The sequence below is a fragment of the Balaenoptera musculus genome, chromosome X (assembly GCF_009873245.2).
Source record: "Balaenoptera musculus isolate JJ_BM4_2016_0621 chromosome X, mBalMus1.pri.v3, whole genome shotgun sequence".
Taxonomy (NCBI): Eukaryota; Metazoa; Chordata; class Mammalia; order Artiodactyla; family Balaenopteridae; genus Balaenoptera; species Balaenoptera musculus.
Genome location: NC_045806.1, coordinates 17,765,308 through 17,792,878, shown reverse-complemented (window position 1 = coordinate 17,792,878; position 27,571 = coordinate 17,765,308). Strand labels below are relative to the sequence as shown.

At 35.7% G+C, this 27,571-nt stretch overlaps 1 protein-coding gene across 4 annotated transcripts in view; it reads right to left on the bottom strand.

The window, feature by feature from the left end:
* CNKSR2 (connector enhancer of kinase suppressor of Ras 2) overlaps window positions 1-27,571 on the bottom strand; it is a 259,346-nt gene that overhangs the window by 76,741 nt on the left and 155,034 nt on the right. For 2 of the 4 annotated variants that reach the window (XM_036840306.1, XM_036840308.1), the window contains 2 exons: window positions 12,240-12,329; window positions 10,415-10,629 (listed from right to left, as the gene is read on the bottom strand). In XM_036840306.1, the coding sequence (XP_036696201.1) occupies window positions 10,415-10,629; window positions 12,240-12,329 (305 nt within the window). The remainder of the gene's footprint in view (window positions 1-10,414; window positions 10,630-12,239; window positions 12,330-27,571) is intronic. The other 2 variants (XM_036840307.1, XM_036840309.1) reach the window with 1 other exon arrangement.

The following is a 27,571-nucleotide window of genomic DNA, read 5'->3' as shown; positions in this document are numbered from 1 at the left end:
GAAACCAGAATGTAACAGTAGTCAATAATTGTGCCTTAAACTTCATTCTCACATGAGATCTGGGCCAAGAGTCTCAGGCATGTAGTGTATTAAGAGGAATCTTTGTATGAGATTTGGGTATATACAGCAAATCATTAGGCCTGTAGTTTTGTAGAATTGGATGGTGCTGAAACCATCTAGGAAGTAACGTATTTTAGGAGTTGAGTGAAGAAGATAATTTGATATAGGTTATGGCCCTTCAATCAGAAGAGGTTTTAAGCAGTTCTAGGGATAAAATAATTTTACCTGGAGTTTCATTAACCCTGAGATGCTTGATGAAATGAGTTATGGTGGTGAGGTAATATGGGTAGAAGTGATTATGGGAGCAAAAAGGTCTACTCCCAACAAAACTTGAGGACATTTTCTGAGGTTATAAAACTGGGAGAGACAGGCCTACAATATGAAAGAGAATGGGGTTTCTTTAACCTCTCTGATCAAGGGCCTCTCATCAGAATTTAGGTTTTATTTTATTTTTTAGAAGGCAACAAGGAATTTGTAATAAGATTTGAATTTAATAAATTTCAACTTAATAAATTCCAAATTCAATTCTTCTGTGTCCTGTTTTGCATGATGCCTCACTAATTAAGCCAGATTTTGTGTTTTCCTTCCTGGCAGCTATTATCCAACCAGGAACTAGAAGAATGAGGCCCCCATTGGTTCAAGTATAAAACTGAAAAGAACTGGCTTTAAATAATCTGTTTTATACAGTGTAAGCAGAAACCTCTCTCAAGAGTGAGGGCGTATTAGTGAATCTTTTTGTTTGTTTGTATAATGCTTAACTTATTAAACTTAAAAAATTTATGAAACAAATTTTTCAAACATTTAAACAATATTTTCACAATTAATAAAAGTTATGAATTTTAATCAGTCTCCTAGGAATTCCATTAAGTCACAAGCCCTATACATCAAATATTTTACATGCTGCCAACACTTTAAAGGCACCACAGAACATAATAATAAAAGTCAAATGGATTACTCTTGCACTTAAGCAATATAAAAGTGCAATATGTTTGGTCTTTTTTTCAGTATTTCTGTACTTATTTTTTGGAAGTCTTTTAATGATTAATTAATTTCCTTTAATAGTTATAGGACTATTCAGATCATCTACTTCATCTTGGGAGAGTTATGTAGCTAGTGGGTTTTGAGGAATTGGTCCATTTCATCTAAACTGTTAAAGTTAAGTGCAGAGAGTTGTTCATAGTACTTCCTTATTATTCTTTAAATGTCTATGAGGTTTGTAGTGATAACCCCTCTATCATTCCTTATACTGGTAACTTTAGTCTTCTCTCCTTTTTCCCTTTGTCAGTCTTGCTAGACATTTATCAATTTCTTTTTTGATTTTTCAAAAAAATTTACAGCTTTTGAATTTCTCTACTATGTTTTCTGTTTTCAAATTTCATTTCTTCTCTCTATTGTCTTCCTTATGCTTGCTTATTTCTTGTTGTTCTTTTTCTAATTTCTTGAGGTGACAACTTTCTCATTTTCTTTTATTTATTTTTTTGGCCATGCCACATAGCTTGCGGGATCTTAGTTCCCTGACCATGGGTTGAACCCGGGCCCTGGCAGTGAAAGCGCCAAGTCCTAACCATTGGACCAACAGGGAAGTCACTCTCCTTTCCTGAGATAAGTATTTAGTGCTATAAATTTTCCCCTAAGCATATGTTGTGTTTTCATCTTCATTCAGGTCAATTTTCCTTGAGATTTCCTCTTTTATCTATGGATTATTTTAAAGTGCGTTCTTTAATTTCCAAGAGGTTGGAGACTTACTTGTTAATTGTTATTGATCTCCAGTTTGATTCCATCCATTATGGTTAGATAACATACTTTGTATGATTTCAGTTCTTTTAAAATTAAGGTTTATCTTATGACCCAAGATATGGTCTATCCTGATGACTGTCCCATGCACACTTGAAAAGAATGTGTATTCTGATGTTTTGGGGAGTCAGATACCGTTGGTGGGTAGTTGTTCAGCACTCTATACCCTTGCTGAGTTTTTGTTTAGTGGCTCTATGAATTACTTAGAGGGGTGTTCAAGACTTCAACTATAATTATAGATTTGTCAATTTCTCTTTTCAGTTCTGTTGGACTTTGCTTCTAGTATTTTGAATCTCTTAATGCATATACATTTAAGATGCATATAAGGTTTAAGATGCATAAAAAATTTAACATTTTTATGCCTTCTTAGTGAATAGATGCTTTTTACACCTCTTGTGGTGGAGAAGGAGCATGATTTTTTTTAATGGTTTTCACTAAAATAACTATTAGTATAAATGGGTCAGGAAACACAAGTGAATTTTCCTCCTAGACTTCTTCATGGACTTGCATTCTATAAAACTGTTTCATATTTATAGACAAGAAAAGCCAAGATTTCATTCCTTCTACTTTTTAAAACCACATAACTGTATTTAAGGCAGTGGGTCTCAACAATTTTTGATTGTGACCCTCTTAGGCCAGTAGGCCCTGTGGTCCATTTGTCCCTACTTTCCAATGGAAAATTAACTAGGTGATACCAATAGAATATGACTGTAAGTACTGTAGGGTATGAATAATTCATAGTATCGTTTTTTAGAAAATCTGGGTAATGTGAATTACAACATGCTAGCAGGTAAAGCAAGCAACCTAAAGCAAACTAAAGTCAATAGTCTAGTGATAATTTATAATAAAAAAAGCAACTGAAAACTATAGGTAACTTAAAAAGATCCCGATGATGTACCAATATAGCATTCCTCCCGAAAACTGTGGGAACCAGAACCATCTACACTTGGGCTTGTGCAATAAGAGCACAACTGTACTGTACTAGGCATCTTGGAAAAATAGTGAATTAGAATATTCACTAAACTCTACTAATGCATTACTTTATGATTATTCAATTTATAACCTTTTAAAATCATTTAGTAGGTTGCTAATAAGCAATATCTAGTCACAAGTGAAAATTAAAGTCTGTGAAATTATGTGTTACTTGCCCATAAGAATCAAAGGAAGGACTGCCATTTCTGCATAAGGCCTCAGTCACCAGGAGCCGTTTGCTAAGGACAGCCCAATAGTTTGAGAATCACTACTCTAGTGAAGTGCTCCAATGGGAAACACTTGTCACAGTCCCGGCTGTTCCCACGTAGGCTTTGCCAGTGCTACTACGAAGTTGGCATTAACACTCTAGAAATTGTGAAGTCATCCACAGGAACCAGAGAATACATATGATATGAATACAATAATATTTAGAATGGATATCTGCATGCACCCCGGTGAGGAGAAACATCATGTCACACTGTACCATGGCTGCCATCTAGGTGAGTAAAGTCAAAGCCTGGAGAAAGTGGTTATTATAAACAATTGTTAGCTCAGAGATGGTTATCTAGCCACTGAAACTAACTGCCCTCTTATTTTAGCTACATTGATCCTGAAACAATGCAGCTAAGACAGGCCTATATTAGACAAACCAGTCTTTATAACTGTAGATAAATTTAATTATAAATGTTTATAGGCTGACAATATAGCATATTTTTCATCTTTGTGATAATAATAGCTCTGGCTTCTCTAATAGATGGTAAAATCCTTATGAGTAGACATGGTTTTATTCATCTAAAAATGTGAGTTTTGGAGTCAGACTGCTTGTACTCATATTTCAAGTCTGCTACTTTCTGGCTGTGTGACCATGAGCAAGGTAAACTCTGTGCTTCAGTTCTTCAAAATAGATATAATAATAGTAGCAATCTCAGAAGGTCAATTTGAAGATTCAATGAGATAACGTATGTAAGTTCTTAGCATAGGAACTTAGTAAGCAATAGGTAAATGTTAGCTATTATTAGTAGTAGCAGTGGCAATATTATTATCATTTATATATATTCTACAGCACTTATTGGGCCTTAAAGATAGTTGGCACTACTAGAATTGCTGTTGAGTTTCTGCTAAATTATGTTATTTTTTGAGGGGCAATTTGAAACACTTGGGATAAATGATAAATACTTCTATATATTTAATTTTTTAAATAAACAAACAAAAGACTTTGAGATTTAAATATTTCACAAAGAAAAGTATTTTCCCTTACTTTCTCATTATTGTGTGTAGGCAGAGAAAATATCTAAACATGAGTAAGTGGGGTAAGATGGTAATGGGAGTAAATATTAAATCAAGAAATCTTCCATTTACATGAAATAACAGCATAGAATTGAACAAGTTTACTGTTGGTGGTAGTCTTGCCCATCTGGTGTATGAGAGAGAAACTCTGCCAATGTTCAAATCCCAGCTCCACCACTTAACTACTTATTGTTAGTGCCTTAGCTTCCTAATCTGTAAAATGGGGATAATACCAGCACCTTTCCTCATAGGTTTTTTACGAGGATTAAGTGAGTTAAAATTTGCAAATTACTTAGAATAGTGTCTGTTTCATAATGTTTATTTTTTATTTTTTATTTTTTTTAAACATCTTTATTGAAGTATAATTGCCTTACAATGGTGTGTTAGCTTCTGCTTTATAACAAAGTGAATCAGTTATACATATACAATATGTTCCCATTTCTCTTCCCTCTTGCATCTCCCTCCCTCCCACCCTCCCCATCCCACCCCTCTAGGTGGTCACAAAGCACCGAGCTGATCTCCCTGTGCTATGCGGCTGCTTCCCACTAGCTATCTATTTTACATTTGGTAGTGTATATATGTCCATGACACTCTCTTACCCTGTCACATCTCACCCCACCCCCTCCCCATATCCTCAAGTCCATTCTCTAGTAGGTCTGTGTCTTTATTCCCGTCTTGCCACTAGGTTCTTCATGGCTTTTTTTCATAATGTTTATTTACTTGTTAAATTTTTAAAAATAAGATGTCTTTTAACAGCTCTCCACCTCCTTCCTCTAGAAGCTCCACCAAAAATCCTTTCACAATTTGATGGAAATGGCTAAAAGTACTTATCAGAAGTGAAATAGTAACTGAGTGTTTGCAGTTATATCCTAAATAACTAAGACAAGCCACGCAAATGCTGGAATGTTATGAAACAAATCATCCAGATTTTTTAACACCTACTCAAAATCTGTTTTAAATAAGCCACCTAAAATCACATTATTCAGTTTATGAAAGTGTACCTGCATGTTGCCTAGATCCATTATCAAATTTTACTTTTCTGGCTTCTCAGCATGTAGATTTAAAATAAATCATTATTTTGTTTTTGGATTTAGTTCAGCAGCTTTAATGTGAGAGCAAGGTGTCATATGTATATCATATTAAGCAAAAAAAAAGTCCTGAATCTAATCATCCCTTATCTAAAGGCTTTCCTCACTACATTTGGATTTCACACACACACACACACACACACACACACACACACACACACACACACACACACACACACACACCAGACACTGCTGTCTGCCTTTGCTTCATGTGCTCTCAGGTCAGACGAGGGTTTTGGCAGCTAACAACTCCCACATTTTCAGACAGAGAACCAGTGAGTAGGTAAAATAAAGTTATACTCTTTTGAAAAATACCATCACATGCTTGGCTGACAGGCATGTTGTGACCTCCATAATGAGAGGGCAGTGATAGGAAAAGGGCAAGAACTAGCTGGAGTGGCGGAGATGAGGCCAGGCTGAGGGGGAGCTAATCCTGTTGCCCTGGTGGCACCTGTGGAGCAGAGAAGTCTTGTAAATCACCCTGATTAAAGGTACAAACTGAGACCTGCTTTGATAGGGAGCCCAACATGGTGAGTGTAAATTACTAGGTGCTTCCAATACTCTTTTAAATGGGTGGGTGGTCAGAGTTAGGCTCCACATGGTCTGTCGTCTGTATCAGTAAAGCAGCCAAACCCTCGTTGGAGGAGGCGCCAATAAGGGCAGAGTTCCCATCTTTGGAGTGAAATGGAAACCTAATCGATAAAACAAAGTAGAATTTAGTCATGTGGACTAGACAAACATGATAGAAGACATTCAGAGCCCTATGCCTCTCCCCAGACACATGGGACACTGGGCCTATGGTAATAGGTTCCTGGTGGTTCCCACTATGAACACACCCCAACTGAAGGTCAGCTTGTGCTGGGCAGGGCTGGTCATGGAGGTGGCTCTTGTTTTTGCAGGCTGAAGATATCAACTGAGAGATACTGAGAAAGGCATTGAAGTTCCTGTCACATTCTCTCACTCATTCATTCATTTATTCATCACATTTTTATTGAGCACTTATAAGGTACTAGACCTAGACTAGGTACTAAAATATAGTGCTGAACAGAATGGAGAAACTATCCTTTCCTGTCATGGACACGGACATGCCCTCCCTACCATGTATAGTGAAGAAAGATACTAAGCAGATAATCACACAAATAAATACGTAATTATGAATCATAAGAAAGTTTTCGAAGTACATATACAGGGTGCTAAGAGACTATAATAGGAGAAACTGATTTAGTTTAGGGTGTAGTGGTCAGGGAAAGTCTCTCTGCAAATTCAGGTTTAGATAGGAGTCAGCCGGGGGAAAGATGGGGTAGAAGCATTCTCAGTAGAGGGAGGGACATGTCAAAAAGGAAAGAGGTGGCAAAGACTGGTGATAATTAGGGTAGTTAGAGCATAGTGAATAATTTCTTTTCAAATAAGTTTAAGAAAAATACATAAATTGGAATAACAAATATATGGAATTAATAAAAAAATTATGTATTTTACAATACCATAAACTTCTAAATCTTCTTTATTATTATATAAACATTTCTGCTATAATTGCTAAGAGGAATGAGTCATGCTGAAGTCAAACTGTACTTGCCTGGCTTTGTGTATTTTTATTAGGCTGCTTTCCAGAATAGACGAATGGGGATTATAATCTAGGAGCTTAAAAAGGAACACCCTGCACACGCACACACACCTTTAGTAAATTGTTTAAGGGTATTTAATGCTGATATGATCCTGCTATTAAATTCAACTAAATTTTCTCTAAATTTCAACCCAGACCACATGGAGCTAGTATTATAGCAGAGATAGCTGCCTTACGAAACTCAGTATTCCATCTTTATAATCCTCTTCCACTTAAGTCCTATTTCATTAAAAATAGTTGTGCTATCCAAAGGAATAATTGGTAAGAATGAAGATTAATGGTTCATCATGAAGGTGATTGGAGTACATATTGATACTGATCTTGTGTTTTTAAAAAAATTAACATAAGTAAACATCCTTTTATTTTAAATAAGTACATATATACAGATTAAAAAATAAAAAATTCCTGTGAAATATAAAAAGCAATCATTTAAATATATTTTATTTTGCCTCCCAGGTCCAGGCAATTTTAACTATAGTACCCTGTAGTCTCAGTAATATATCATGCTGAATAACTACTTGTGTTTTATAACAGCAGTAGCTCTGTATGTTTTACTGAACCTAATAAAAAATAGTAATATAGAGCAAAAGAGAAACCGGGGTAGAAATCAATCCAGCTACCAGAAATGTTATTAAAATCAACATATGAGCGCACACGTTTCTTCAAGTGAAACTTTTTCAAAATTCACTCATTTAGTTATTAAAGCACAAATTCATTTGTGTGTGCAATGCCTACCATGCATGGAGGACCAGGGCAGAGTGTGGAAAGATCCCTGCAGTAGGTGGTTTGGGTTCTAGTCCTTACTCTTACACTTTTTTGCAACACAGCTTTGGATAAATCACTTAACATTTTTGAGTTTGAGTTTTGTCATTTGCAAACACGGTTGTTGTGAGGTTTAAAAGACATAACAAATGTGGAAACTCCCTTGATAACTGTAGAAGTACTAAATAAATGCAAGTAAAGTCCTCTAAGGAACTTAAGAGTCTAATAAAAAACTCACCAATGAATGTTCTTTCTTTTTGAACACTAGTTATAGACACTGAACATACACTTTGGGGCTAACAATTATTTAGCTTCTTTTAAACCAGAGAATAGTTAGAAAATGTCCAGCTTTTCACTCTGAAATTAGTGGGTTAGTGTTACATGGGAGGACCTCCTCCATGATTAACAATATTCCTTACCCTGTGCTGTCTCTCTGTTAAAAATTAGTTGGGATAAATATCATCTATCTGGGAAATACCCTGTTACAGACTCAGGATATAGAATAAAAATAGGAGGCAAAGGTAGGCTCTGCTTTCTTTCTTGGAATAAACTTCTAGAAGTGAAGTTACTAGACCAGGTTCTTTGCACACTTAACTAAATAATGCCTTTCAGAAAGTTGGTAACAACTTATAGACAATACTAGCCAATACTCACAATATTCCTGATTAGCAGTTTTACCTTTTACTGTCTTCCATAATTTAATTACTCAAAATCCACAAGACTCAGCTATTTTCCTTCCTCACACAGTATATTCCTGCCTGGACGTGCATGACAGGATGGCACAGGCTGAGTGTTCAAATGAGCCTTCAATGGCTTACCGCTCCTCTTAACGACAAATCCAAACACTTTAATAGTTTACACGCTCTGGGTGAAGTGGCCTCTTCTTCCCTCTCTAGCTTCATCTCTCTCTACCAACTTCCCTCTCGAATAGGCCAGCTGTCTCTTATGTTTAGATCTTTGTTCAGGCTATTACTTCTGACTAGAACACCAGCTTCTCAGTGTGAAGATAGCATTTCTGATTAGTGATAGCAAAAGTGGCCCCCGTCATACAGGTACAAGTATTGATTTCAGAATGACTGCAAAATGTCTATGGAAAAAATAATAACCTGATTTGCCACTTATTCAAAGTAGCAGGTTTTGATATGGGCATTATTCTCTTGGAGAGGAAGAGGCTGGTGGTATGTAACTGGGGACAGGAGAGGATAGAGAACGAGCACCCAAGAGTGCTAACTGCACTCCTATGTCAACCCAAATATGAAAACATTTTTCTTCATTTTCGTTTTATGAGAGACCTAGCGAATAAGTAATTAGATGATTTAAAAGATATACTCAGGAAAGCAACTCAACTATGAGTTGTTAAATCTTTCACATCTTGTATATCTAGATGGTCTGTCTTCCACAGCAGTGACAGATTAAATTTTTTTGATGCTGTGTACACTAAGCACAGTTGTTCAACTCACTTAAAAACCTGTAGTCCAAATCCCACAAGGACTCAGAGGCAAAGAATATACAAATCAATTTTCACTGCAAAGTAAAGGAGCTGTTACAGTGGAGGATTACTGGACTGAATGTCAATATTATGACATAGTATGAGTGTGTTTCATGTTTGGTAATTGCAATCATTGTTGCTTTTGTTGTGGTCATCCATGTACAATGCTTGGTGTCAGTCTATTTATGTCTTGTAAAAATAAAATACAGTGTGTGTGTGTGTGAATAAAAAAAAAAAAAAAAAATCACAAAAAAACCTGTAGTCCATGTTTTTCAAGGGCTTCTAATAAGAAGCACAACAAACTCCCTTTTAACCAAAATGTCATAAAATGGGTTGATTTTGTGATTTGAATGTTTTGGCTAACAAGATTCTCAGCCTCCACACTGCCATTGTCCTAGTTTCTCATCATCCACCTGGCCTTAATGGCCCTGCCTTTGGCCTCACATCTCTTGATTGATGCTCTGCACCAGAGAGATCCTATAGGCCAATCTCATCATGCAAATCCCCAGGTCAAAATTCTTCAGTAGCTCTTTATTACTACAGGAAAGAGCCTAAGTACTTTATCATAAAATTCCTGATCTAAGCCCCACCTACCTCTCCAGGGGCCCATCTACTGCCCCTTCTCACATGCTTTCCTTCAACTTTTAATGAACCAGTAATTTTGAGCCACATGAAGTCCCTGGAACATGCCATATTCGCACACATTTGTGGCACACCTTCATACGTCTTCCCACAAAAACACTGCTTTTCACTCTTCACCCAAATGCTCCCCATTCTGAAGCCTCTTCTCACTTCCCAAGAAGGCAAAGGCCGTTCTTCTCCTACACTTCTTGCACCCACCCATTACAAACTGTATTGGGACTCTCGGTGTGTCTTTCTTTCCATATTACGGTGTGCTATGTCTTCTCATTTTTACCTCGAGAACCATGCTCCAAGTCTAGTGCATAGTAGATGTTCATTTTTAAATGAAATCATAAATATATTAAAAATCTTATCTTCAATGTTGAACTTTACAGCTATTCATTTACTGGGTATTATCACACTAATGATTAATCAGCTAATTAATTATTAGTCTCCATAAATTCTGCGCATATTAAGTTATTTCATTAAAAATATAACCTGCTACAACACATGAACTCATTGAACATATGAACTGAAGAACAAATCAATAAGCCATCATTGTTTTTAAACGTTTTTTTCAGGGCATAAAATCTAAATTTAGGATCTTTTGTGAAAATCTGACAAGAGGATAAAAATAAATAATCTGGAATTTACCAAAAAGAGTCATTTGCCCGTCTGCCAATGAAAGTATTATCATAGAGTCTTTGAAATTTTACTTACATGGTATAGTGTGGCCTCCGGCACAGGTGTGCCCATGATATCTTGTCTCAGTGCATCCATCTGCAAGCTAGGTAGCAATGAATAGTGAGTCGGGCTACTACTCTTATCACCCTTCTTTTTAGACTTCTTCCCTGTGTCTTTTTTGCTGTTTCTCTGAAACATGTATTCTTCTTGAGCAATTTTTTCATTGCTCATATATCGGAGTAGAGAGTTTTCTATATAAAAGAAGATAAATACACCAATGTAAATACGCAAATATTCCAAACTTTCTATTCTTCCTTAATTGTACTATGAGATTTTGTTTCAGAAATGTAACTTGACTTCATTTATGAAATACCTTTGTAGTGAAAATATAGAGGATCTTAATTATTTGGGATCATAGGGAAACAGGAAATACATAGCCTATAGATTATTTCTCCAAGTTTTAGGTCTGAACAAACTATATCAGAATCACCTGCGGAACTTGAATCAGAAGTTCTGGGTGTGCGGCTCATAAAATTTTTAACAAGCTCCCCCAGGGAGATTCTGCTAAAATTTGATGACAAACACTGACCTATGGCAGGCTAGGGAGCATCCTTGGAGAAGTTAAAACCCACACTATGGACCAATAGTGAGGAAACTTAGTTCATAAAACCTATGCTTAAATTGATAGCCAGAACTTAGTACAGTGCTTCATAAGGCCTTTTTCCCCCAAGATGTCACTATGATATCAACTCCCAAAAGAGTGACTCAGAGAAGGCATATAAGTGTTTCCCTTTTTATATTTTTCTTGATTAATTCTATAAAACAAATGAGGTTAGAAACTGAAGTCTGGAAGACGGAATGAATACATAGATGTAAAGGAATCTGTCAATGTTCCTATATTTACCAACACTTTCAGAAATTCTCGCTCCATGAAACAAGTGTTAAGAAGTCTAATGAAGCAGATAGTCATGCTTACTTATCCCTGTGTAGTCTGTGGATCTGTGTATTAATGAAATAATTTCTGCACACTGGCTAGAAATAACAGGCAAGTGGGTTAAACATGTTATAAAGGAAGCTTAGTGACTTTAGGTTCTATGAAAAGTTGTTTGCTTTGTTTTGAATAATTTTATTTTTCATCTATAACCTTAGGGATCTCATTTCAGAAAATGGAAGTAGCAGCATGACCCACTGGGCCCACCATATCCACACTTGGTCGAATCCCATTTAGTAGCAAAACTTCCAGTTGCTCTCTTTACTGCTCACCTCAATGGCAGGATAAGTGAACATAAAAACTTACTTTTGGTAGATACTTCAAGTGTAGCCCACCCCCAAGTAAGAAGATAACCCTGAACAGCAAACAGAAGAGAAAAAAAAGCAAAGCAGTTTTTTTTCCATTTCTATATGGTTTTCATTAGAGTCACTGGCCCAGTTTCTATTAGTTTTTACCCACGTGCTTCAAAGCTCAATTTAACGTTATATTAATACAAAAGTAGTGAGGTTGGCATTGCGGACCAATGGGGACTGATTACAAACTCTTTCTATTTGTTGAACTTAATTCTTTTATGCAGTTTCACACTTCTGACCTTGTTTTCCAAGTATTAACTTTCAAATAACACTCAGATATTAATTTTTTACATTGTACTTATCTACCCTGAATCCCTTAGGAGGCATTCAGAGGAGATATCTACTTAATAACAGATCAAGATAGTTAAAGGTTAGTCTGAGTTGGTTTGGGTGTATCATAAAGTCAGTGAGAGAATGAACAGTTTTCCACTGAAGCCACAACATCCTATTTAAAAAACATTTAAATTTGCTTTTTGTTTCAACAACCCAGCCTACACTGAAATTCTAGAACACTTACCTCTTCTACTATCTCTCTTCATCTTATTTGGATCTTCATAGTCCCCCACCCAATTATATTCCACTGGCATAGATATAGGTCGTAGCTTGCCTAAACACAGAGAACAAAATTCACATCACATTGTTTTTCTTCCCCACGTCCGCTCAAACTTAAACGGACTTTTAGCTACAGTCTGCAAAACACACTCACTCATATGCAACATTATGGTTGGCATTTGTGAAGGTGAAAAATATGTGTGTTTTGAGCCAGAAGGTGAAACTGCCTGTGGCAATTGGCCAGGTGATAATGCAAACTAAAGGCACTTTTTATAAATAATAAAGAACAGCCTAGGTTTGCTCTCTTAGGAGCTCCAGGCTTTAAGAATGTGGCCCTTTACAAAGAGGATCATCATTTTAGTGACTTCATTTTCATTAACTGGATCTGTCTTATTCCCCAATGCCCAAGTGTCTTTATCTTGATAGCCAGTCTCCAAGATAGTAGCTCCTTGTGTTTAACCTGCCTGCCAGAACATTAACCCATCGTTTCATGTTGAAACACCACACTACTAACTTCCCATCTTCACTGCCTCCTAACTCCTATCTGCTTTTTGGATACCACCATTCTTCAGCAATACGGCTATACTCTCTTTTATGGCCTAAAGCTGGGTCTGCCCCAAGCATCTCTTGCTACTGTGAACTCTAGTTTCTAGTTCCAAGTAATCACTGTTTTGGCCTGTCCCATTTCCCTCTGGGTCTGTGTTCTTACTAAAAAGCATTTTAATTTTACTTTAGCAAGCAGAACTCATGGCACAGACTTTAAGGATAGCTTTTCGGTGAGGCTGCAGTGTATTATTTCTGATCAACTTGAAATTCTTGAAGTACAAAACAGCCAAAAGAAAATCATACCAAAGTTTAAAAAGGATACTTAGCACAATGTCTGGCATATAAATTTACTAACCAACATTATGGTTGGTCTTTGTGAAGGTTAATAAATTCTGAATGAATGAAAATTAAAGACTCATGTGGGACTGGGTCATAATAATAATGATGATTATGATGATCATGATAATAGTACTAACATGTATATATCATTTACCATATGCCACATATTGTCTAAGGGTTTTATAAGTATTAAATTGTTTAATTATCAAAACTATGAGAAATATACTATTACCCTCATTCTACCAGATGAAGAGCCTGGGACAGGTTATGTAATTTACCCAAGGACACACAGTTGGTAAGTGTGTAGTACCAGGGTTCAAACCCAGGCACTCAAACACTACTTCTGTAGTAATTTTTGGTGACTTCAATATTCACCCTCCAATATTTTGGCCTCTCAGTTCCTTGAGGTTCTCTCCTCCACCCATTCTTGTGGTCATATGCTTAATCTTGTCACCTGCAAAGGCTGTAATTTTTCCCAGTACCCCAATTTCCTACCACCTTCTGTATTTTTAGCACGCCCCCTACAGCAGTCCAACAATTCTTCCTCCTTTAATCTACCAATCTTCCCACCTTTCAACACCTCCTGGTCACTGCACGTCCTCTTCACTTCCCTCCTTGCCCAGATACATTTCACAATCAAATTGCTATGAACACTCCATGGAGTTAAAAAAATCCATCAAGATACTTCTTTCTCATTATGTTCTTAAGGAAAATGTGCCAACCTTATGGCATTTTATTATATATGCTGATACAGCTTACTTAGTGTATTTTCCTAAGCTCTTTGAAAGTCTGAGGATGAACTAGACATGATAAAATTATTAATGAGCCCCCCAACGAAGTATTTATTTAATGGCTTCCTTTCAAGGTGTGCAAACGACTTTATAAATCATCACCTCAGTTTCCTAATTTTCATGGGGTAGATTTCTGCAGTTTTACAGAGGGAATTTGGGTAAGCTGATGCAGGTCAATATATTCTGCCCATCCAGGGTGGCATAAAGGTTTTAGGAAAGGTCTCATTTTGTCATGTCTATTCAACTGCTTTCCAAAATCAGTCCTCCAGCTTTTCAATGTTATGAGTGCTATATTTTCAAAGTTCTTACAACTCATTTCTTTAGAATCTGGTTTTAAGGATAAACTCCATTTTAGCATGGGCACTGAAACTGAAATAGTGAACAGCTCTAACACTGTTTCTACATGTCACCAAGAAAATCTTTTGAAAAGTGAAAAATCCAACAAATAAGCAGTTGTTTTAACTTTCTCTCACTAAGAAAGAAAATAGTCTGATAGTTTTTGAAGAATTGATTGGTTGTTTGGAGTCAAATATATGTGCACAAAAACAAGAAGAAACTTCTCACATAGAATACGAAATATATAATTGTAATCATTGTATTTTACATCATATTCTCTGAGATTTTCATGGAACTAAGCCATGAAAGGATGTAATTAAGCCTTTGCTATGTCTGGTTATATCATTCACCATAGGAAAAAAATTTGCAGAAGATTTAAACAGACTTTTTATGGAGTGATTTTTTTTTTTAAACAAAAGTATACTGTATATTACTGATACAAAATTGAGGAAAATATATTGAACCAGACAAAAAACTGAGATAAAAAGTCTTAATTAAAATTTACTTTTATAGGACATCAAGCTTTTGCTTTTACTAGTTATAAAGCTATGAATTTTAGCAATGCAAATCAAAATAAGTATTTTTAAAAGTAAAGTGTATTATTTGTTTAGTTATAGCAAATAATGTTGCTTATAAACAATGCTTTTATACATTTTTTATTGTGCTAAAATATTGAAATAGATTTAATAAAACAGTTAAAGTAATAACATAAGGTAGCACTCTTATATAAACAACAGTCTTTGGCAAATTAAAAAATAGACAATGGCTTAAATTATTTCTAATTCTAAATATACAGATCTTTGATTGCAGCTTGGAAATGTTTGCAACTGTGTATTTATAGCAGTGTTTTAATTTCATAACAGCAAAGTTCAAATGGAAAAAAATCTTTATGGTTTTATGCTATAGTGATGCTAAGAAAAAGAGTTCTACATGCATTATTATTGCTAGATTTAAATCAAATGTATACTATTATTAATACAGGCAAAGTATTTTTATGCTTGTATGACCTTTTAAGGCTTATTAAATTAAACACATCTGACTCATTCCGACGTAATTGTACATAAATTAGTAATAAATCTCTGAAAAATAATTTGGAAAATTGAAAGGTATCTCTTTATGTAATAACGCTATTTACTAATTCATAATAAAAATTAATAATACTCAGGAATATAGTAAAAACATGAAGATAAAAGCCCATTTAAAAATTTTGCTGGGGGCTTCCCTGGTGGCGCAGTGGTTGAGAGTCTGCCTGCCAGTGCAGGGGACACGGGTTCGAGCCCTGGTCTGGGAAGATCCCACATGCCGCGGAGCAACTAGGCCCGTGAGCCACAATTACTGAGCCTGCGCGTCTGGAGCCTGTGCTCCGCAACAAGAGAGGCCGCGATAATGAGAGGGCCGCGCACCGCGATGAAGAGTGGACCCAACTTGCTGCAACTAGAGAAAGCCCTCACACAGAAACGAAGACCCAACACAGCCATAAATAAATTAAAAAAAATTAAACTTTAAAAAAAAAAGGAAAAAAAAATTTTGCTGACCACTTCCTCTTACAGGAATTTTTTATTCCTCTAAGCATGAAACATTTATTAATTATAGAGTTCATTTGACACGCCATCATAAACCTTGTGATAAATCTGTGCTAGTATCTCATAGTTAAATTATTATTCTGTTACTTGGCTTTTCATATCTGTTGCACATCTGGAGCATTCTAACTGAGATCTCTATAGAGGCAGGAATTGTGCACTGTATTTCTTATTGTAGTCTAATAAATGTACAAGAGGTCAAAGATAAATACTTTTGGATTTTGTTTGAATTTTATTCTGAAATTAATGGCAAGTAGCTTTTTAAAAATAATGAACTATATTTAGCTGCAATTAAACACAAACAGAACCCTAAACATAATTTAAAGAATATTTAGCACAGTGAACTATAATTCAATATCTTGTAATAATCTATAATGGAAAAGAATTCAAAAAAGAATCTATACATATATATATGTATATATATATGTATATATATGTGTGTGTATATATATATATATATATATATATATATATATATATATACACACACAACTGAATCACTTTGCTGTACACCTGAAACTAACACAACATTGTACATTAACTATACTTCAATTTAAAAATGGTCAAAAAATAAAATAAAGATATATTAAATCTAAAAAAAAAAAGCAGATAGGAGTTTTAGAAAGTCCAGGAACAAGCCAAACGAAACAGCATATTATAAGGGACATATATAAATTGATAAAAACTATTCTAAAAAAGCAAAGAAACAATAAATAGATAATTCAGGAGAGTAGTGATATTAATGAGATAGGGTAGGACAGGGATCCACTGTTGGAAGCAAAGACAATGGTCAGTATTCCAATTATTGGCAGGTTGCCAGAAGAACCAACCATGTGATTAGAGGGTTGGAACTTTCAGTCCTATCCCCCATCCCCCCACAACCTCCAGAGACGGGAGGGGGCTGGAGATTGAGTTTAATCACCAAGGACCAATTATTTCATCAATTGTGCCTATGCAATGAAGCCTCCATAAAACCCAAAAAAGGACAGGGTTTGGAGAGCTTCCAGGCTGGTGAACAGGTGGAGATGCTAGGAGAGTGGCACACCTAGGGAGGGCATGGAAGCTCCAAGCCCTTGCCCCATGCCTTGCCCTGTACATCTCTCCCATCTGGCTGTTCCTGAGTTATATCCTTTTATAATAAACTGGTAATCTACTAAGAAAAAAAAAGAACACTGATGTGATGGAATGCCTTATAATGATCTAATACTCTGTTTTAATATGAAATTGCTATGTTTTAATACTAGTGTACAGAATTGCTTAAAAATAAACCAACTTTTTCCTTAGACAGTAAAGCATTTTCAATGTTATTACAAATGCTACAGTGCTCTTTGGCAGAGTTAATTGCTCACTCTCTTGGGCTCCCTTAGCTCTTTCTTAGTGCCTTTGGTATATATGATCCTTAATTATACTGTATTGTATCTGTCTGTTTATGGGTTTTTCTACTTTTTGGCAGGAACTTATATATCTTTGTTATGGAAGTTCCTGGCAAAGATTCTGACCCAGAGCACGTATTCATTAAATTTCTTTTGAATGCTTGAATGAAAGGATGCTAGACATTAGGGAGATCCCAAATTACTGGACTGTTCACTGGATTCTACTCCCTCTTTCTTACTCAAGGGCATCTCTTGAGCAATTCTACCTTACTTTCTCCTGTAGCATCAATTTTTCCCTGTCGACCCAATGATTCCCACTAGCATACAAACATGCTGTAATTTCTCCAACCTTAAAAAAAAAAAACCTTTCTTTGACAATAAACAGCCACCCTGCTACCACTTTATTTCTCTGGTCCCCTTTAGGGAAAAACTCCTGAAGTCTCACTTCTATTCTCAGTCTCCAATTTCTCTCCTCCTCTTTTTCTTCCTAGCTTTACTGAGGTATGATTGACAAATTCAAATGTTATACATTAAGGCTGTACAGCATGACTTTTTAAGGTTTGCAATGTGATTATATATATATATATATATACACACACACACACACACACACACACACACACACACACACACACACAGCGAAATGATTATCACAATCAAGCTACCACATCCTTCACCTCATATAGTTACCATCTGCATGTGTGCGCGCGTGTATGTGTGGTGAGAACACTTAAGATCTACTGTTAGCAAAATTCAAGTATACAATGGAAAACATTACAGTGGTTCCTCAAAAAATTAAATATAGAACTTCCATAGGATCCAGCAACCCTACTTCTGGGTATATATCCAAAGGAAATGAAATCAGTCTAAGAGATATCTGCACTCTCATGTTCACTGTAACATTGTTCACAATAGCTAAGATATGGAAACAATACAAGTGTCCATCAATAGATGAATAAATAAAGAAAATGTGGTATATGTATACAATGGAATATTACTCTGCCATAAAAAGAAGGAAATCTTGCCATCTGTGATGACATGGATGAAACTGAAGGACATTATGCTTAGTGAAATAAGCCAGACACAAAAAGACAAATACTGTATGATCTCACTTATATGTGGAATTTCCTCCTCTCTCTTGAACCTTCTCTAATTAAGCTCTTGCCCCCTGAACTCCACTAAAACTACTATTGTCAGGGTCACTAGTGCTTCCATGTTGCTAAATCCAATAGACAATTCTCAGAACCCTTGACTTTTCTGATCTGTCTGCAACATTTGACACAGAGGATTATTCCCTTCTTGAAACACTTTCTTTACCTGGCACCCAGGATTCTGTCTTCCTCTGGTTTTTGTCTCCTCTTCTCTTCCTAAACTCACATGCATCCTTCAGAGCTAAGCAAAAATGTCATTTCCTCAGGGATACTCTTCTTGACCTTGTTCTAGGGTTGGGTTCCTCTATGTTTGTTTTTATTTTCTTTTGTAGTTTTTTTTAAAATAGCATGCCAGTTATAGTCAAATAAGTATTTATTAAATTAGTTGCTTCAGGGCTTCCCTGGTGGTGCAGTGGTTGAGAATCTGCCTGCTAATGCAGGGGACACGGGTTCAAGCCCTGGTCTGGGAAGATCCCACATGCCGCGGAGCAACTAGGCCCGTGAGCCACAACTACTGAGCCTGCGCGTCTGGAGCCTGTGCTCCACAACGAGAGAGGCCGCGATAGTGAGAGGCCCGCGCACCGCGACGAAGAGTGGCCCCCGCTCGCCGCAACTAGAGAAAGCCCTCGCACAGAAACGAAGACCCAACACAGCCATAAATAAATAAATTAAAAAAAAAAATTAGTTGCTTCAATTCTGTCCCTATTCTAGAATGTAAATTTCACAAAGGAACAAAAATTTCTCTGTCTACCGTGGTATTCCCAGCACTTAGCACAGTGCCTTAAACATAGTAACAGCTCAATATTTGTTAACTGATTACTTGTTAAGAAAGTAAACAGGGGACCTTCCTCATACATTGGACTAAAAACGTCCAAGCTATACTGTTAGTTTCTATTTTCAAAGTTTCCTTCCCCTTCCTTCCTGTCAACTTTCCATTCCCCTCCTTTTCACTTTCCCTCCCTCACTTCCTTCTAAAGAACCTGACCAACCACTTTCATTATTCTAACAAAGTGGGCCTAACCAGAGCTGTTTGGTAATCAAGCCAGAACTAGAAGTCCTGCCTCCTGATTTCTTATCTAGAAACATTCCCATATTAAGCTACCCATGATATATGCTGAAATACTACTGAATTGCTGCCTTTTTCAATTGTATCCCTCCCCTACCTTTTTAAAACTCTGTCCCCAACATGCTAAAATCATTAAGTTTCAGGGTGATATACAGCATCTGAGAAGTGATCTTCTCAATTACAGTTGCCAAAGACTTGAAAAAAAAGACTGCAGAGAAATTTCTCCTTACGTCTGATATACCCTTTAATGCTCACAAAAGAAACTTTCTCTAGAGGCTAAGGAGAAAAAATATATACATACACACATATACACATCTGTTCTGAATATTTTAGCCAATATTTTGATGAAAATGAGTGTATTAAGGAATGTTAAGCTATAAGCATGCCACATACACCCATCAAACTCCCCACATACCAGACAGAAAAATTGCTTTCAGATGGTTGACTGCATTTCTAGGAAAACATCCCGAGATTATTTAAGGTAGAGAATCACACATTTAAAGAGGAGTAAAATTGAATTAAATGGAAAGTCAGTAAGTTTTTAAGGATAAAGGCAACATATCTGGATCTAGTAAAATAAGTAAAAATGGGCACTTTGATCCCTAGGGCCATATTTTTAAAATTTCATTTCTGGATAAAAGAGCTTGGGGAAAAAGTGGCTTGTAATCATCACAATGTGATGATTATTTAAGTACTGGATTTAATGCCTTATAATATAAATCAAATACAAACCTAATGATTATTAATTTGAAATCGTTTCAGTTGCATTAATGGAGAACAAAAACAATTAAAATCTCATTTCAAAGAATAAGCTACATCTTGTTTGTGAATTTTCCTATCGCTTCCTAAAAGTGATCTAGACTTTAAATGGGGAGTCACATAAAAATTGTTGAAGGAGAAAATTTTGAACTGCATCAAAAATTATAGGGAACTTTTAACACTTGATTCCAAGGCTAATTACATTTTGAATCAAATTACGTTCTACCAAGAGAGCAAATGTGCTGTACACACTGGAGTTCAGAAAGGTTATTTTAGTCGAAATGTTGCCACTGTGCATAGAGACGGGGAAGGATTCAGATGGTTTAAATACTGTCTAAGTGGCAAAAGAGTTCTGGGTTCTCTTCTGAAGGCTCTGGTGGGTAAAAAAACAATGACCTCTGCTAAATACTTTTGCCCCCTGCTGTGCTCAGCAATACAATTGTGGGAAAGAAAGATGATGTGGGGTAAATAGTATTTGGTTAAAAACATCCCATTTTCAAGTTAAAAACTACCATTAAAGCAAACTATTTTTAAAGATCTTAGTAAAGCAGTATCTTGAAAATCTTATCAACATATAGAAGACAGTCACCCCTTCTCATGAAAAGCGAAAAGGACAATGATTAAGACCGTCAATTGAAGACCCTCATTTGAAATAAACAAAACGACATAATAACTTTATAATTCCTGTCACATATTTTTCTCTTTGGGATCATATTAGTCAGTGAAGTTAGCAAGAAAGGTAGAGATGAAAAACTTTGCACACACCACAGTTAATTTCTTAGGATTTCACCGATAATTAGTTTTGGAGTCAGCCCGTGAATGTAGACTTTGAACTTCTATTTCAGTACTCTTTTCACTGCATTAAATTGCCTCAGCGATGAATTCAAGCCCATTGCATTACACAAAAATCCAATTCATTTTTCTTCAAAAATAATTCACTGACATGTATGATTACTGCTTTTTAAAAAAGTATACTCCCAGCCAGTTTGCAACTCTCGCAAAAAGTTCTTAAAGGCTAGGTAAAGAACTAATGAAGGATTAGAACATAAACTGTAGATGTAACTGTATTTGTTGTCCATCCCTTAACAAAGATGGAAAATAAACTGGTTTGACATGATGTGTTATTTATAAAGTGATGCTAGGTTGTCATACTTTTAAATGGCTGTATATTGTTTTAATTATTTCCTCTAATGTCTCCAGTCATTAAGATAATCAGTGTATAGTTTTTAGTCATCTCTCTTTTAACAAGATTGGATATAACACTTGACATTTTCTATCCCCAGGGTTCTATTTCCTTCATGATTCTAGCAAATTGTTTTGCAGTGATACCAGTAATTCTATGAGGAGCCATGCACTGATCTTTCCAGTTAATATTTATTACTTTAGTTTGGACTTTCATCACAAATAAGATTTACTCTAGAAAATGGCTTTTCTGCACAATAAAAATGAAGATGACATTCAACAAGCTGTCTGCTGGGGCAGACTTCAAGTTAAGAATAGAGGCTTTTCCAAATGCTTATCTGTTAGGTCAGCTGTTCGCAACTTAAAACAAAGAAATTTTATCACTGGTATATGGGTCTTTAAGAGGAGCTGAAACTCTATTTCAGCCTTTACAAAATATAATTCCTCAAACATTAGTTCCATTGGGAGGTTAATAAGTATTTTGTGACCAAAACCAAAAAAGATGCAATGTACAAATACATGTGGGAAACAATAAGCTAACCCCAATTCAACAAGATTTTCAAAGCCTTTAGTATGCTAATGTGCATTTATTAATCTCCAAGAGGGGGATAAAATATGCAAGAGCTTCCCAATCTTATTTAACCACGTAACCTCTTTCATTTACAAAGATTCTCTTTCAGGACTAGTGATCTGAAGAACATACATAGGAAAATGCTGGATTACTTAAGCCACATTGTGATTTGAAAGCAGACACTAACCACTCTATTTAAATTTCACCTTGCTGTCATTTATTATATCTTTTTCCCATTGAGGGAAAATGCATTCCGATTTCAACTAGGGACAATGAGTTCCCTCCTGTCCCAGGGGATGTCAGGATTAGGTTTTCTACTATAGAGCAGGGTAAGTCATCTCAGATACTCACAACCTTATACTACTTCTGCTCAGAGAATATGCTAAGTTTGAGTAAATGCAGGTCTATCTTTCCAGAGCAATAAGTTCCCAGACTCTTTGAATACAAAAAAGGCAATTGGCCCTATGTCATACAAGGGCTCTTTGATTTTCTAGTCATATACATCTGCTTCTGTATTCAATTTGTCTGCAACTGATTCTTCTTAATTTAGCTAGGGTTTCTCAACAGCAGCACTCTTGATGTTTTGGACTGGATCATTCTTTATTGTTGGGGGCTGTCCTATTCATTGTAGGATGTTTAGTAGCATCTTGGGCCTCTATTCACTAGATACCAGTAGCACCTCGACTCCCATTTATGACAACTACCAATGTCCCCAGAAATTGCCAAATGCCCCTAGGGGGCAATACTGACCCCAGTTGAGAATCTCTGAGTTGGACTGTTTCTATTCTTGGCTTTCTCATTTTGTCTTTAAGGGAAGCACTAATATCTTTGTGTTAATTCATTTGAAGAGTTTTTCTTTTCCTCTAATAGTTGCATCAGCTTTGTTGATTTGGTTTGCTAATCCTTCCTTTTTATCCACATATTAATATTCTGGAACTTTATTAAAAAAGTTTTTTTTTTTTCTTAAGCTTACTGTTTTATCTATTACCTAGTACCTTCAATTCTTTCAGGGCAATCTGATCTTGCCAGGTTTCATTTCTTTGAAAGTCTCCAACTATTTAACTTATTTCACATATTATTTTCACTATCCTTTTTTAAAAGCAACTAATCTTAAACTTTAAAAAGGTGTGGGGTTTGAATTGTTTTCAAAATTTTGATGCTGAGAGGTTATAACTAGGCCCTTCTGCCTAGCATATGAGGTAGTGATTTCAATAACAGAACTTAAAAGAAGACTTGGATCACGAAGGTTTCTAGTATTATGAGCTATCTGATGCTCTTCCTTCTACTTTTCAAAACCAAACCAAAAGAGACAAGCAAACTGTATATTTCTTTTAATTGGTACGATTTAAATGGCTGGTTATTTATTGGGTAGGTAGAGGGACCAAACCGAGGGAATACTTCCATTCCTTTTGTTCTTTATTAAGTCCCTCCACAGGAAAGGAGGAAGTGTTAATTTGATCCATCAGCACTTCAGAATCTTTGAGACACTTTTATTTATGAGCAGCAGTAATTTATTATGCCATTTAGGCACCATTTCTTGTAAGCATGGTTTCTTTTTTTTTTTTAAAGTCTTTATTGAATTCGTTACAATATTGCTTCTGTTTTATGTTTTTTGGCCGGCGAGGCATGTGGGATCTTAGCTCCCCGACCAGGGATCGAACCCATACCCCCTGCATTGGAAGGCAAAGTCTTAACCACTGGACCACCAGGGAAGTCCCTAGGCACCATTTCTTGAGTACTTTTTATGAGGCAAGACCAGTGCTAAGTACTTGAGATACAGTATCTCATTTAATGCTCATAAAACCACTAAAAGTAGTACTGCTATCCCATTTTACAGATAAGGAAACAAAAACACAGTGAGGCTAAGGCTCAATTACAAGGTCAATCAGTTATTAAAGGCCAAGCCTTGGTGCCAAATTCAGGTCTATCTGACCTCAAAACTCATGCTCTATTTCTATCAGTAAAATTATACAAATTAAAGAAGAGTGCCTTCCCTAGGTGATTACTCTAATTTTTACATTAGGAACAGACTATTTTCTATTTCTATGCCAAAATATTGCTGAACTACTTTTCCATCAGTTACATGGTCCCTTATCACCATCAGCTTGATATTCAAAATTATTTTGTGAAGCTAACTAACATGCAGTCTTTATGAAGTGTATTAAATAAGTCCAAAGGAATAAGAATTCCTGTGAGTATAGGACATATCTCATATTTCTGAATTTTTGATTCACTAATTTCTATTTCTATGTTTAGTTCTGCTTTGGAAGTAGTGCGTTTTACTTGAGCACAGAAATTTCTTGTGGTTAGAATCCCATTTTCTTTTCTCTCTAGCATAGCTGATGAATGACAGCTGAACTTTTATTTGATAAGGAAGATAATTTATATTCAAAAATCACAGGAAAGGGAACAAGTTTTTACTTGGAAATAAAGAAATGCGAATGTATTATGTGTACCTTTAAGAAATGTTTGAAATAATGCTATTAATTATAATTTAACTGCCCAAAAGATGGAATGAAGTTGTAAGACAGAGAAAGGTGATTTTGAAGTATGAGAGACCCTGGAACCTTCAGACCATATCCCTACCTCACACTGATAAAACTCAGTTCACAGTATCACTGCCCATAAGTCCTTCACCATGCTACTGTTAAATCACTTGAAACCATTTGCTATTCATGTGGATAAAAGGGACATGGTATTTGGTTTTCTCTTGTTCCAACTACTCCGGTGGAAAATGTTCAGGTATAATATTACAGAAATTAATTTTCCTCAATGCACAGTGTGTACAAATAACATTTCTGAGGAGCACTTGTAAAATACCAACCTTGCATTCGTTCATGTGCTTTTTGTGAGGTCCTGGATTTTCAATAAATCAGAAAAGGTCTGAATTCCTTCAAACCAATACTATTCTATAATATTATTGTAAAAAATATGTTTTTATCCTAGTCTTATAAAATATGACCACTCACAACCACAAAGGGACTCGGCCAACTGTGTCTACCTTTTAGCAGGTTTCTATGCACAGAAATGTGCTGTGATGGAACAGCAAGGGCAAGGAGTCTGTGAACAGTGAAAAGGGAAAGCTGATGGGAAATATTACCATTCTGAAAAGTTGCCAAGCAACTGATCTCATCAAATTTGAACCTTTGCCTTTGAAGCATAAGCAGATGAGACCAAATAGTTAAAGTGATTTAATGCTATCCTTTTTCACCCTTTTACTTTCACATTAAAGTTTCTTTTTTTTTCCCCTGAACTTTCTGTTTATTCACTCCATCTTATTCTTCAAAGACTTTTAAATGGCTCATATTATTATTATTTATCTGTTGAGATATTTCAGTTCTTTGTTTTTTCCCTAGCTTTATTGAGGTATAATTGACAAATAAAAATTGCATATATTAACATGATGATTTGATATTATATGTAAACACTGTGAAATTATTACCACAATCAAGCTATTTAACACATCTATCATCTCAAAGAGTTACCCTTTTTTTGTGGTAAAAACACTCAAGATCTATTTTCTCAGCAACATTAAAGTCTCTATGTAATAATGACAACAGTGAAAAGAAATATCTAGCACATACTGGGCACTTTCTAGGCAATTTACAGTGTGTTGTCATTAAATTCTCACAAAAAGTCTATGAGGCATATATTATCATCTTCATTTAACAAATGAGAAAATTGAGGCCTTGAGTAACATTCCTAAGGTCACACTGGAGTAATTAGATGGCAGTCAGGATTACCAAGTATGGCTGATGATAAAGCCAATGCCAGCAATCACTAATCTAGGTTGCCTCACCTACTATATCTGTATTTCCAGAAATCATTCTTCTTTATTGTTTTAGGAAATTAAAACCTATTATATGCTCTCTCATTTAAAAAGGGCATACACATTGTTGCTAACTGTACCCCTCAATTTAGCTATCTTTTCCTAAGGTGTGTTAAGGCCATGTCTATGTAAATGCATGTTTATTATAGTGTCAGGAAATACAAAACATACAGAAGAACATATACAATCAGATCTAGTTCTGCTTGCCTGAAATCAAATGCTTGAATTTGGAAGGGGTAATGAAATTTTTGGAAATTATTTTCCTACAATTTTGCAAATTATTTTCATAATAGTTAGTTATCTAGTACCACTGGTAGAGTCAACAAATATCCATAGGTATTTAATCCCAGCTCTACCACTTACTAGTTGGGTAAGTTATTTAACCCATCTGTAAAGTGAGGATTCTATTAGTATCTACCTCACAGGGTTGTTGTGAGGATTAAATGGGTTAATGACTTTTAAATGCTTAGAAGAGTGCCTGGCATACATAAATCTCAACAGGTATTATTTACTTATTTTCTAGACGGGCCATCCACTGTCTACCCATACTGTATTTATCTTACAGCTTAGGGCAAATAACTGATCTTTTAATTCACTCTTAGCCACAAAGAGTGGGTTCATGATATTAAATGAGAACCTTGGTTAATCAATACATTTTAAAGCTCACAATTAGGACATTTTCAAGTATTTTTCTTTCCATCTGTTTCTTTGTCACAGTGTCTAATAACAGAGCTTCCCTAAATATTTTTGTCTTATATATCTATCATATGAATGAAACAAAAGCACACACTAAAAACTGTATCATGTTTCTCCTTTGCTTCTCAAAATCCTATTTAGACTCTTATAACTCTAAACCTCTTTGAGTAAACAGGTAAGCTGGGAAGTTAATAGGTAGTAATGGTGACTAAGTCCACATACTTGAAGATAAGGGTATTTGTAACTAAGAACTAAGTTGAACACTGTAAGGCTAAAGGACTTATACAATGCCTTTTAAGGCATTACACAAGTGCTAACAGGTTCAATTACTGTCATTTTCAGAAAATATAAAATGTGGACTTTTTTGTAACTTCAGGGTTTTTTTTTTTTTCCAATATACTTCAGCAGGATCAAGTATTTCATTATCATTGTTTTTAAATCCAAGAGAATATTGTCACACTTGGGGGTCCATGTAATGGGACCATTTTATAGGTTAAATAAAGAAGTTGTCATCGATTATTGCTTTTTAAGGTTTGAAGTTACTTGGGGCCTTTAGGGTCTGGGCTGGGAGATTTATATAAACCCTCAGATCTCAGATCTAGGTTTGAGAAGGTGTCAGGTATTTAGTGGGGATAACTAGCATTTAGAAACCCTGGATGATGACTATTCATCATTTAAAACTCAGCATAAATGTCACTTTTATTTATGTGACTTCCCAGGAAGACTCTGGGGCTTCAGCTCCCAGGCTACTGCAGCACTCTGTTCACACCTTCCTACTTGCCTAAAGTGGCTGCACTGCATCTCTTTGTTTTTTCCCTCTGCATTGTGACTGCCTTCCAGGGAAGATTTATGTTTTATTCATCTTTGCATCCCAAGTGCCTGGCTGACCTGATGTACACAACTAATATTAGCTGAATGAGTTAACAAATGAATTAATCTTTGGGAATACTATGGCCACAAATTCACGTATGTGAAAGGTAAGTTTTATTATTTAAGAGCTGATTTTAAAAAGGTAAATATACATTAAACTGCTAGTTACCTGGAACAACTTTCAAGCTGTGCCAGGGAATATCTACTG